This window comes from Salmo salar, chromosome ssa14 (genome assembly GCF_905237065.1).
Source record: "Salmo salar chromosome ssa14, Ssal_v3.1, whole genome shotgun sequence".
NCBI classification, from domain to species: Eukaryota; Metazoa; Chordata; class Actinopteri; order Salmoniformes; family Salmonidae; genus Salmo; species Salmo salar.
This window is the reverse complement of record NC_059455.1, coordinates 15,239,736-15,254,003: the sequence shown is the minus strand read 5'-3', so window position 1 is coordinate 15,254,003 and position 14,268 is coordinate 15,239,736. Positions and strand designations below refer to the sequence as shown.

At 42.4% G+C, this 14,268-nt stretch overlaps 1 protein-coding gene across 1 annotated transcript in view; it reads right to left on the bottom strand.

Moving 5' to 3' along the window:
• Positions 1-14,268, bottom strand: part of dpydb (dihydropyrimidine dehydrogenase b) — a 129,835-nt gene that overhangs the window by 83,360 nt on the left and 32,207 nt on the right. Inside the window, exons 4-5 of the mRNA XM_014139686.2 lie at positions 10,231-10,318; positions 9,825-9,986 (exon numbers count right to left, since the gene is read on the bottom strand). Of these exons, the coding sequence (XP_013995161.2) occupies positions 9,825-9,986; positions 10,231-10,318 (250 nt within the window). The remainder of the gene's footprint in view (positions 1-9,824; positions 9,987-10,230; positions 10,319-14,268) is intronic.

Genomic DNA, 14,268 nt, shown 5'->3' with positions numbered 1-14,268 from the left:
GCTACCCGAAACGTTTGACCCAAGTTAAACAATTTAAAGGCAATGCAACCAAATACTAATTGAGTGTATGTAAATCTCTGACCCACTGGGAATGTGATGAAAGAAATTAAATTTCACATTCTTAAAATAATGTGGTGATCCTAACTGACTTAAGACAGGGAATTTGTATTAGGATTAAATGTCAGGAATTGTGAAAAACTGAGTTGAAATGTATTTGGCTAAGCTGTATGTAAACTTCTGACTTAAACTGTAATGGCAATAGGAAAAAGAAAAGAATAACTCATGATCTACAGCAATCCTATAAGTGGACCACAAAAAAATATGAAATACTTAGGATGCTTAATAAGTGACAAAAAATATACTGTATAAAGATTAAATGGAACAATCTTCACATAAATCATATAGGTAGAATAAACCTCTTCAAAGTTTTTGTATTTATCATCAGTAATACCAATTACCCCACCGAAGACATTCTTTAAAAAAGTATACTTGTCATAACAGACTTTATATGGGAGAATAATATTCATAGAATAAAAAGGAAAGTTTTCTCCCTAAGTCTGAGTGTGGTTTTAGCCTTCTAGAAATATATCAACTCACCACCCAAGTCTTTAACTTGTGACATATAGTTAAATACACTAAAGAGGAACAATTGGTACATATTGAAGATGTGCACATCCCTGGAATATTTTTACGTGTCTATTTTCAAAGGATAAATCTAAGAACATTAACAACTTCATAGTTACGGACACTGTAACAATGTGGATGGAAATGAAATGTATTCTACAAGAACCAATATTACTCCCTAAAAACACAACCCTTTGGAACAATCCTTGGATAGCTTTTCAGAATTCACTGATAAATTGGTCGACATGGAAAACTAATAGCATAGAAACCGTAAATTACTTGCAAACAGGAACAACATTTATTTCCATGACAGAATTGAAAAGCAATTTTGGACTGACCAATGTAGACATTTTAAAATACATGCAACTTAAAAGTTACATATCATGTAAATTCTATTTTAAATCTTTTGGACATCAGAGCAACCTTATTTGAGTCAGAAAAGGCGAGATAAGTAAGATAAACAAAACCTTGCAGAGAGCATATCATATTGACAAAATATCAAATTGATCTCTTAGATTTTTTACATTTTAATTTATGGAACCAAGACTTAAAAGGAACTGATGTTTGCACAAGATGGAGGGAATGTTGGAGCATAACTAACGAAATTACAATTAATTCAAATGTATGCTTAATCCAGTATAAACTAATGTATAGAATTTATTATACAAGAGACAAAATTCACAAGTTCTACAGCACAACGGCAGAGTCATGTCTTCAGTGTAAAACTAACAATGACTCAATAATCCATGCTTTTTGGGAATGCTAAAAAGTCTAAAAGTTATGGGCGGAGCTGGAATGTTGTCAGACGTATTATAATATAAACATCTTTTTTAATTTGTCTGTTTGCATACTTCAAGACATGGAATTATGTGGGTGTAGTGAGATATCCAATGGGGTGGACGGTTCTCTTCTCATCACTCATCTTGAAAAATGTCTACTAAAAACGTGGAAATCAGACAATCCACCATCATTAACACAATGTAAAAATCTAATTATTTATTATTGAAGTATTTGACATAAAATAGCATGGGCGACCGAGAAAAACGATTTGGTACAATTTAAGGCCATGTGCCAAACAATAACGCAGGCACTAGGGAGGTCGTATGAACATGCAGGTCGGGGCAGAGGAAATGTATTCTTTGTTTGTGTGCGTCTGTAAGTTGTTGATCAAATCTGTATGTTTGCATGTGGTGTGGATTTTTTTTTATAATTCTTTTATTTAAATTAGATATACACTACCAGTCAAAAGTTGTAGAACACCTACCCATTCAAGGATTTAAATTTATTTTTACTATTTTCTACATTGTAGAATAGTAGTGAAGACATCAAAACTACGAAATAACACATAGGGTGGCTATTTGAAGAATCTCAAATATGGAATCATGTAGTAACCCAAAAAGTTTTAAACAAATCAAATTATATTTTATATTTGAGATTCTTTAAATAGCCACCCTTTTGCCATTATGACAACTTTGCACAACCATGGCATTCTCTCAACCAGCTTCATCAGGTAGTCACCAGGAATGCATTTTAATTAAAAGGTGTGCCTTCTTAAAAGTTAATTTGTGGAATTTCTTTCATTCTTAATGCATTTGAGCCAATCAGTTGTGTTGTGATAAGGTAAGGGGGTATACAGAAGGTAGCCATATTTGGTTAAAAAAACAAGTCCATATTATAGCAAGAACAGTTCAAATAAGCAAAGAGAAATGACAGTCCATCATTACTTTAAGACATGAAGGCCACTAAATACGGAAAATTTCAAGAACTTTGAAAGTTTCTTCAAGTGCAGCCACAAAAACCATCAAGTGCTATGATGAAATTGGCTCTCATGAGGACTGCTACAGGAATGGAAGACCCAGAGTTACCTCTGCTGCAGAGGATACATTTTTTAGAGTTACCAGCCTCAGAAATTGCAGCCCATATAAATGTTCAAGTAACAGACACATCTCAACATAAACTGTTCAGAGGAGACTGTGTGAATCAGGCCTTCATTGTTGAATTGCTGCAAAGAAACCACTACTAAAGGACACCAATAAGAAGAAGAGACTTAATTGGGCCAAGAAACACGAGCAATGGACATTAGACCGGTAGAAATGTGTCCTTTAGTCTGGAGTCCAAAATTGAGATTTTTGGTTCCAACCGCCGTGTCTTTGTTAGACACGGTGTGGGTGAACGGATGATCGCCGCATGTGTATTTCCCACCGTATAGCATGGAGGAAGAGGTGTGATGGTGCTTCACTGGTGACACTGTCTGTGATTTATTTATATTTCAAGGCACACTTAACCAGCATGGATACCACAGCATTCTGCAGCGTACGCCATCCCATCTGGTTTGGGATTAGTGGGACGATCATTTGTTTTTCAACAGGACAATGACCCAACACACCTCCATGCTGTGTAAGGGCTATTTTATCAAGAAGGAGAGTGTTGGAGTGCTGCATCAGGTGACCTGGCCTCCACAATCCCCCAACCTGAACAAAATTGAGTTGGTTTGGGATGAGTCGGACAGCAGAGTGAAGAAAAAGCAGGCAAAAAGTGCTCAGCATATGTGGGAACTCCTTCAAGATGGTTGGAAAAGCATTCCAGGTGAAGCTAGTTGAGAGAATGCCAATAGTGTGCAAAGCTGTCATCAAGGCAAAGGGTGGCTATTTGAAGAATCTCAAATATAAAATATATTTTGATTTGTTTAACCTGTTTGGGATAAGGGGCAGTATTTTCACGACCGGATAAAAAACGTACCCGATTTAATCTGGTTACTACTCCTGCCCAGAAACTAGAATATTTGGAAAGAAAACACTCTAAAGTTTCTAAAACTGTTTGAATGGTGTCTGTGAGTATAACAGAACTCATATGGCAGGCCAAAACCTGAAAAGATTCTATACAGGAAGTGCCCTGTCTGACAATTTGTTCTCCTTCTAGGGCATCTCTATCAAAAATAAAGCATCTCTGCTGTAACGTGACATTTTCTAAGGCTTTCATTGGCTCTCAGAAGGCGCCAGAAAGTGGAATGAGAGCTCTCCAGTCTCTGGGCAAAAAACAGCAGGAGTTTTTGTGAGTGGTCCTGCTGAGAACAATGACACTGGAGCGTGCGTGCACGAGACGACTCAATTTTTTCTTTCAGTGTTTGAACGAATAGCCGGTTGGAATATTATCGCTATTTTATGAGAAAAATAGCATAAAAATTTATTTTAAGCAGCGTTTGACATGCTTCGAAGTACGGTAATGGAATATTTTGAATTTTTCTGTCACGAAATGCACCGGCGCATCACCCTTCGGATAGTGACTTGAACGCACGAACAAAACGGAGCTATTTGGATATAACTATGGATTATTTCGAACCAAAACAACATTTGTTGTTGAAGTAGAAGTCCTGGGAGTGCATTCTGACGAAGAACAGCAAAGGTAATCACATTTTTCTTACAGTAAATCTGAGTTTGGTGAGGGCCAAACTTGGTGGGTGTCAAATTAGCTAGCCATGATGGCCGGGCTATGTACTCAGAATATTGCAAAATGTGCTTTCACCGAAAAGCTATTTTAAAATCTGACACCGCGATTGCATAAAGGAGTTATGTATCTAAAATTCGTAAAATAATTGTTATGTTTTTTTGTCAACGTTTATCGTGAGTAATTTAGTAAATTCACTGGAAGTTTGCGGTGGGTATGCTAGTTCTGAACATCACATGCTAATGTAAAACGCTGGTTTTTTATATAAATATGAACTTGATTGAACAAAACATGCATGTATTGTATAACATAATGTCCTAGGAGTGTCATCTGATGAAGATCATCAAAGGTTAGTGCTGCATTTATCTGTGGTTTTGGTTTTTGTGACATATATGCTTGCTTTGAAAACGGCTGTGTGATTATTTTTGGGAGGGTACTCTCCTGACATAATCTAATGTTTTGCTTTCATTGTAAAGCCTTTTTGAAATCGGACAATGTGGTTAGATAAAGGAGTCTTGTCTTTAAAATGGTGTAAAATAGTCATATGTTTGAGAAATTGCAATTTTTGCATTTTTGAGGAATTTGTAATTCGCGCCACGCTATACCATTGGATATTGGTGAGGCGTTCCGCTGTCCCTAACAGGTTAACGCTTTTTTGGTTACTATATGATTCCATATGTGTTGTTTCATAGTTAAGATGTCTTCACTATTATAATACAATGTAGAAAATAGTGAAAGTAAAGAAAAACCAGTGAATGAGTAGGTGTTCTAAAACTTTTGACCGGTAGCGTATATTATTAAAAAAATAAGCTCTGTGTCTCCAACAGACCTCAATCGAGGAAATGCTCTTTCCTGTATGTATTGGAGAGCTAGCCTGTGGAGCAAGTGTGTGTGTGTGTGTGTGTGTGTGTGTGTGTGTGTGTGTGTGTGTGTGTGTGTGGAGAGAGAGATACAGTGCATTTAGACATTCTTGCAAATGTATTACAAATAAAAACAGAAATATCTTATTTACATAAGTATTCAGACCCTTTGCTATGAGACTCAAAATGGAACTCAGGTGCATCCTGTTTTCATTGATCATCCTTGAGATGTTTCTACAGCTTGACTGGCGTCCACCTGTGGTAAATTAAATTGTTTGGACATGATTTGGAAAGTCACACACCTGTCTATATAAGGTCCCTGTCACGTCCTGACCAGCAGAGGGCGTAATTGTGTTAGTTTTGGTCAGGATGTGGCAGGGGGTTTGTGTGTGTTTAATGTTGTGTGGGTGATTGGACTCCCAATTGAAGGCAGGTGTGTTGAGTTGCCTTTGATTGGGAGTCCTATATAGTAGTGTGTGTTTTTCTTTGGGGTTGTGGGTAGTTGTTTTTGCACTGCATGTTGTGTGCCTGCAAAACTGTTCCTGTCATCGTGAGTAGAGTTTATTGTTTTTCCCTGTGGATGCTTTGCTTGTGTTTATTAAAAAACTATGAGTATCCACATTCTCGCTGCGCCTTGGTCCATTTCTGAAGACAGCTGTTACAGAACTACCCACCACCAAAGGACCAAGCAGTGGACGAACGAGGACAAGGGATGAACCTGGGAGGACAAGTTAAGGGAGCTAAGGGAACCCGAGAGACTGCCCGGGTCTGCCAGAGTGGCCCGACTGCCCGGGTCTGCCAGAGTGGCCCGACTGCCCGGGTCTGCCAGAGTGGCCCGACTGCCCGTGTCTGCCAGAGTGGCCCGACTGCCCGGCTCTGCCAGAGTGGCCCGACTGCCCGGAGCTGCCAGAGTGGCCCGACTGCCCGGAGCTGCCAGAGTGGCCCGACTGCCCGGAGCTGCCAGAGTGGCCCGACTGCCCGGAGCTGCCAGAGTGGCCCGACTGCCCGGAGCTGCCAGAGTGGCCCGACTGCCCGGAGCTGCCAGAGTGGCCCGACTGCCCGGAGCTGCCAAGGTGGCCCGACTGCCCGGAGCTGTCAGAGTGGCCCGACTGCCCAGAGCTGTCAGAGTGGCCCGACTGCCCGGAGCTGCCAAAGTGGCCCGACTGCCCGGATCAGTTAGAGTGGCCCGTCTGCCCGGAGCTGCCAGAGTGGCCCGCCTGCCCGGATCTGCCAGAGTGGCCCGCCTGCCCGGATCTGCCAGGGTGCCCCGCCTGTCCTCCGGCCCAGCCCGAGTGGCCCTCCTGTCCTCCGGCCCAGCCCGAGTGGCCCTCCTGTCCTCCGGCCCAGCCCGAGTGGCCCGCCTGTCCTCCGGCCCAGCCCGAGTGGCCCGCCTGTCCTCCGGCCCAGCCCGAGTGGCCCGCCTGTCCTCCGGCCCAGCCCGAGTGGCCCGCCTGTCCTCCGGCCCAGCGCGAGTGGCCCGCCTGTCCTCCGGCCCAGCCCGAGTGGCCCGCATGTCTTCCGGCCCAGCCAGAGTGGCCCGTCTGCCCGGCGCAGCTATCGGCGCCACCGAAGTGGGCGACGCCGAAGGTGGAGCGAGGTCCACGTCCTGCACCTGAGCCACCTCCAGGATAGGTGGGTTGAGGAGGGAGGGTGTAGCACAGTGCTGTCATTGACGGCAGCCACCATCCCTTCCCTCCCTTATTGTTTAGGGGGATATTTTTTGTTTGGGGGTTTGTTTTTTCTTTTAGGTGCATTCCGGGGTCTGCACCTTGAGGGAGGGTACTGTCACGTCCTGACCAGTAGAGGGCGTAATTGTGTTAGTTTTGGTCAGGATGTGGCAGGGGGTTTGTGTGTGTTTAACCTGTTAGGGCTAGGGGGCAGCATTTGCACGTCTGGATAAAAAAAATGTACCCGATTTAATCTGGTTACTAATCCTACCCAGTAACTAGAATATGCATATACTTATTATATATGGATAGAAAACACTCTAAAGTTTCTAAAACTGTTTGAATGGTGTCTGTGAGTATAACAGAACTCATTTGGCAGGCAAAACCCTGAGACATTTTCTGACAGGAAGTGGATACCTGATGTGTTGTATTACCTTTAAACCTATCCCATTGAAAAACACAGGGGCTGAGGAATATTTTGGCACTTCCTATTGCTTCCACTAGATGTCACCAGCCTTTACAAAGTGTTTTGAGTCTTCTGGAGGGAGATCTGACCGAACAAGAGCCATGGAACGATGATGTCCCATTAGACACCTGGCGCGCGAGTTCATGTTGGGTACCCTCGTTCCAATACGTTATAAAAGAGTATGCATTCGTCCACCTTGAATATTATTCATGTTCTGGTTAAAAAAGGCCCTAATGATTTATGCTATACAACGTTTGACATGTTTGAACGAACGGAAATATATTTTTTCCCCTCGTTCATGACGAGAAGTCCGGCTGGCTTCTGATATGTCCGATTTTAAAATAGCTTTTCGGATGAAGCACATTTTGCAATATTCTAAGTACATAGCCCAGCCATCAAGGGCTAGCTATTTAGACACCCAGCACGTTTAGCCTTCAGCAATATCAGATTTACTATTATAAAAGTTTGATTACCTTTTGTTGTCTTCGTCAGAATGCACTCCCAGGACTTCTACTTCAATAACAAATGTAGGTTTGGTCCCAAATAATCCATCTTTATATCCAAATAGCGTCGTTTTGTTCGTGCGTTCTAGACACTATCAGAATGGCAATCCACGGTCGTGCGCATGGCGCAGAACGTGACAAAAAAATTCTAAATATTCCATTACCGTACTTCGAAGCATGTCAACCGCTGTTTAAAATCAATTTTTATGCAATTTATCTCGTAGAAAAGCGATAATATTCCGACCGGGAATCTGCAATAAGCTAAACAGCCTAATGAATATACTCCACGGGGGCTAATCGCGCACGCGCCTCATTCAATGGTCCTCTGATCGGCCACTTGGATAAGGTGATAATCTGTTTCAGCCTGAGGCTGCCTCGTCATCCTTCAGGATTTTCCCGGCTTCTGAGAGCCTATTGGAGCCCTGGGAATTGTCACGTTACAGCTAAGATCCTTACTCTTCAATAAACAGATGCAAGACGCACGACTCCTTGTCAGACAGGCCACTTCCTGCATGAAACCTTGTCAGGTTTTTGCCTGCCATAGGAGTTCTGTTATACTCACAGACACCATTCAAACAGTTTTAGAAACTTTAGGGTGTTTTCTATCCAAACCTGAACAATAATATGCATATTCTAGCTTCTGAGTTGGTGTAGGAGGCAGTTAAAAATGGGCACATATTTTTTCCAAAATTCTCAATACTGCCCCCTAGCCCAAACAGGTTAAATGGAAGAAGTTTGAACCACCAAGACTCTTCCTAGAACTTGCTGCCCAGCCAAACTGAGCATTCAGGGTGGAAGGGCCTTGGTCAGGGAGGTGACCAAGAACCCAATGGTCACTCTGACAGAGCTCCAGAGTTCCTCTGTGAAGATGGGAGAACCTTCCAGAAAGACAACCATCTCTGCAGCACTCCACAAATCAGGCCTTTATGCTCGAATGGCCAGACGGAAGCCACTCCTCAGTAAACTGCACGTGACAGCCCGCTTAAAGTTTGCCAAAAGGAAGCTAAAGAACTGACAGACCATGAGAAACAAGATTCTCTGGTCTGATGAAACCAAGATTGACCGTTAAATAGCTGTGCAGCGATGCTCCCCATCCAACCTGACAGAGCTTGAGAGGATCTGCAGCAGAGAAGAATGGGAGAAACTCTGCAAATACAGATGTGCCAATATTGTAGCGTCATACCCAAGAAGACTTGAGGCTGTAATCGCTGCCAAAGGTGCTTCAACAAAGTACTGAGTAAAGGGTTCGAATACTTATGCAAATGTAATATTTCTATTTTTAAAACGTTTAATACGTTAGCAAAAATATCTAAAAACTGTTTTGCTTTGTCATTATGGGTTATTGTATGTAAATTGACGAGGGAAAAAAACGATTTAATACATTTTAGAATAAGGCTGTAATGTTACAAAATTTGAAAAAGTCAAGGGGTCTGAATACTTTCCGAATGCACTTTATATAGAGAGAGGAAGAGCGAGAGAGGGAGACAGTGAGAGAGAGTGTGTGTCGTCGTGAGTGTGTGTGCATACGTATGTGTTTGTGTGTGTCTGCATGTGTTCCTGCGTGTCTTCTCGTGTGTGTGTGTGTTCGTAAGCGTTTGTGTGTGTAGAGGCAGGATAGGGATCTCAGAAGGGGTTATCTAATCATCAGTCTGATAAACAACCGTGACCTTTCGCATTTGGGGAGAGAGGAGCTGTCACTCTGTTGGAGACACACGCTTTACAACCCTGAGAAGGAAGGAGAGGGACTGGGGAGGGGAGGAGAGGAGAGGGGAGAGAGGAGGGGAGCAGAGGGGGGAGGACAGGGGAGAAAGGAAGGGGGAGAGGGAAGAGGAGGGAGGCGGACAGGGAATAGAATGAAGCGGGAACAGCGAAGAGAGAAAGGAAGCAGATGGGGAGAGATGACTGAGTGTTATTGTTCCGACTACTGCTGTGGGCTCAATGGAGAGCAGTGGAGTGGAGGGGTTGGAGGAACCGTACAGAGAGAGCTGCGGTGGCTATATCTGGACATTTGATACAAGCAGCACTTCACAAATTGTAATGTAATATTGCAGTTGAAAGTTCTTAGCCTGGGTACTAGTCTGTTTGTGCCAACAAACATTTGGCACATGACACAGAGCGGAATGTTAGCAAAAAACAGGTCTGGATTTCAGGCTACAAGGATTTTTGCCTCGAACAAAAATGTGCAAATTGATTTTTCTAAAGGTTCAATACTGAGGTCAAAACTCATTTTTCCAAAATATATTCGGGCAGGCTACGTTACCTCCACAGCAAACTGCTGCAGGCCCCCAATGTTGATAGGTCCTTCCTCGGAGGCGAAGAGGTTGCAGCCCCCCACACAGAGCTCCGAGGTGGGGCACACCATCCCACACGTCAGCCCCAGGGGGTTGTCCGACAGGATGGCCTTGGCCGCTCCATAGTAGTTCTGATAGAAACAAATACACACACAGGCATGTTGATATTGCAGCAACACAGTGGAGGTGAACGAAAGGTACCGGTTGAATTGGTCAACTCTAGAGTAACTATACATACAGTTAAAAACGCATTCATGCATTTTTCTTTGTGTTAAGGTCATTCATATAAAGGAATTTGACGATATACAATGTCTATGCATTCCTAATACTGTATGTCCATTATCATCAAGACCAAGCGAGAAAGCGCTTTCTTGCCTTGTTTGAGATGCTGGTGATGAAGGACTTGATCTCCAGGTTGGTAGGGCAGCTCTTCTGGCATGGTGCATCAGCACATTTCAGACACCTGTGGGGATGAAAACATAATTACATTCACAATATACCAATCACCTAAAAAATGACAGTAAATGATTGTTCCAAAGCATTTCAGATACCTCCTGTATAATGTTTGACTCCAAAGAATTTCTCTGTTATGATATGCCACAATAATAAAGAACAGGCACCACTTTTTGCATCAAAGGCACATATGATACCATTGTATTACTATACTATTAAGGCCTAACTACAGTAGCCTATGTGAGGTTGTGAAGAGTAACCAATCATCCGACAGTCCTGATTGGACGAAAGAGATGTTGTGTGTGTGTGTTCAGTGGTAGCCCATGTATCTGATGCTGTCTGGACCAAAAGAGTATAACATGTTGCCACCGTAGCATTTGATTGATTGATGCCAGCAAGCATTTGGCCTCCCCTGATAAAATAATCATAAAATAATTAACCAATCAGCGTTGAGCTGAGCTCAACTGTGGGTTATCCTGGTGCAGCAAAACGCCCCCCAAGGGAATACCAGTTTCAGAAAAATATGTCTGTTTCTGGTCTGCTTGTGTTGATGTCCTGTAGTTGCTAATTCGGCACTTTCCTAAGCCATGGCTGGAGATGAGGATTTGGATTTATTTCTCTGTACAGGCCAATGCTTATGACAACGAATCTGATCTAACCATGAATGAATATGTTGTGCCACTGGCCTGAGACGATTGAACTTCAATATGTAGCCTAGATGTAGCCTGGTAGGCTCACGTTAACTAGCTCGCTAGCTTAGCTTGTCCATGCGAGGAAGTTAGGCAAGCAAGCATTTTAGCTTGGTAGCCTATGACAACAAAAACTACAAGTGCACTGTATGACAGAGCCATAGACCGCTTTGACAAAATGAAAGAGAGGAGGATGGCATTGCCATTCAACTAGTCTGAAAGGAGGGTAAGTCAACATTTGTTGTTTTACTTGCGCACGCACAAACAGACGCACACGCACACGCACACACACACACACACACACACACACACACAATCAGTACCATGGACAGCCACATGATATTTAGAAACATTGATTGGACTAAATTGTTTTCGGCATCTTGACATTTGTTTTCAGTGTATTAAACTAAGACTATACACTGAGTGTGAAAAACATTAAGAACACATGCTCTTTCCATGACATAGACTGACCAGGTCAATCTATTGTTAAATCCAGAGTAGATGAAGGAGAGGGGACAGGTTAAAGAAGGATTTTTAAGCCTTGAGACAATTGAGAAATGGATTGTGTATGTGTGCCATTCAGAGGGTGAATGAGCAATACAAAATATTTAAGTGTCTTTGAACAGTATTATGTGCCAGGTGCACCAGTTTGTGTCAAGAACTGCAATGCTGCTGGGTTTTTCACGCTCAACAGTTTCCTGTGTGTATCAAGAATGGTCCACCACCCAAAGGACATCCAGCCAACTCGATGAATTGAGGCTGTTCTAAGGGCAACTCAGTATTAGGAAGGTGTCCTTAATAATTTGTACACTCAATGTAATAACCTTGTTGATTTGATGTTTAAATGTTTAAATTGAAATGGTACTGTAATAGCGGAGGCAGTGCTCCTGAAGTCTTTATGCTGACTTGCAGTAACTCTCTGGTTCTAAATCAATAGTTGTTTAGTAAGCTGTCAAAAAACATTAACTTGCTTGACCATACTGTAATTGATATAACGGTTTGTTACATGCAATATTTGCTTTGTGGACTTCACTGGACAGATGTTTTGTGATGAAATAAACGTATGTGTAATTAAATGTATTCCTCCACTGTGTGACTGTCGTCTTTTTGTTGTCACGGCCTTATTGTATATCACGTGGCATATGAACGAATGGGTTATAGAGCAAGCAACGCAATTATCACAACATAGTTTTTTTTTTACTGGCTTGGCTTGGCTTCCTCAGTGATTTTACCCACACACTGCTACTGGATGAAACTCTAATAATGATTTGAAAAAAGTCGCATTGTAACACTTGTCGTTAGGAATGGACCAAGGCGCAGCGTGTATGTGGATACTCATAGTTTTTTAATAAACAAAAGTAAAGCATCCGCAGGGAAAAACCAATAACTGATACTCACGACAGGAACAGTCTTGCAGGCACACAAAACGCAATGCAAGAACATCTACCCACAACCCCAAAGAAAAACACACACTACTATATAGGACTCCCAATCAAAGGCAACTCAACACACCTGCCTTCAATTGGGAGTCCAATCACCAACACAACACTTAACACACAAAACCCTGCCACATCCTGACAAAAACTAATCCAATTGCTCCCTCTGCTGGTCAGGACGTGACACGCATGAAAGGCATGTGCTCTGCTCTATTTCTTGCGCAGGCTGCACACACTTCATCAGTCTCTCATTCACAATTTGACAAGCACTTTTTAATATTCTCACCCATCAGACTATTCTCAATTTAATCTGGTCTTTACATACAGCCTACTAGTATATGTGTGGAATTATTTTTGACTCAGAGTGGCCCACCACAACAACAAAAAATGAACTCGAAGTGAATGGAGAAAGCGCTTCCTGTGGTTACGTTTTTAATATGCCAGTTAGGCTACACCAGTTGTAAAGTGTATTAATGTGCTTGATTTGAAGAATTTAGCAATAGATAGGCTATAGCAGCACGAGAAAGCTGGGATCCTCTTTTAAATAGTGGCCAGTCAAAACTCTGTTTTTACACACGATTGCACAATGACTGGCCTTATAAGAACACATGCATAGGCTCCGTAGGCTACAGGCTCTCCAAACTCGTTCAAGGGTGTCCTAGGCCTATATGCAACACTTACAGTTATCTAGCCACTACATGATGCATGGTGCATGCACTGTTCCTTGCCTTAGACTGCACACGCTGGGCATCATTCACAAGTGATAATATTCTCACCCATCAGACTATTCTCAATGTAATCTTGTCTTTACATATAATAACTAATATATATATATATATATGTGTGTGAAATTAGTTTTGATTTAGAATGGACCATTATCATGCACCATGGGCAGGGGAAAAATACATCCGTATGCACTTCGACAGCGAATAGAGGACCCTTCTCCTGCGGTTCATTTTCGTTCAAGCCAGGTAGGCTAATCCGGTTGTAAAGAGAAGCAATATATTAGTTATTATATGTAAAGACAAGATTACATTGAGAATAGTCTTATGGGTGAAAATATTAGCACTTGTGAATGATGCCCAGAGTGTGCAGTCTAAGGCAAGAAACAGTGCATGCACCATGCATCATGTAGTGGCTTAGGAAAGTTGAGAAATATATACAGTAGAGTAGGCCCAGTTTATAAACAGCTGATGGGATCCTCCTCTTTTTAATAGAGGCCATCACAATTTTCTTACGCAATTGCATAGCCTATAGAAAGGTTACACAATTCATGCATCAACCAGCTATGAAGAGCTGGCTCTCTCTGCACAACAGGTGATCCTATTCCGCTCATACTCTGAATGCCAGGGCTCTCATGAAGTGTTTGATTAGATTTTCTATTGCATTTGCCTTGATGTCAGAGTGATTAGAGGGACAATAGAGAGCTGAGTACCAGGCCATTAGCGATTGGCAGTTAGGAAGTTTGGTAGGCTACTAATGACCATCAGTGGCATCAGAGCGCAGTTTTGGAGAAGCCTAGTTACCGTGACTCAACGGCCAATGTGGAATTTGACTGCGGTTGTGATTCATGACTGCCGGTGTGGCAGTAATACGTCACCGTAACAGCCTTAGGCCCTTTGTCTCCATGGAGACAGTGGGGTCCAAAAACAAACGACTCCGTAATGGTGGTGGAGACGCCATATTGGTAGACAACAACACGCCGTCGCTAAATTATACATGGGTTAATTTGGCTGGGCCTGATTAAATATTCATGAAGTAACAAAATGGATGCAGCGCTGCCAGTCCTGTCAAACGACAAGACCTCAGAGAGATAGAAAGAGGAAAAGAGAAAG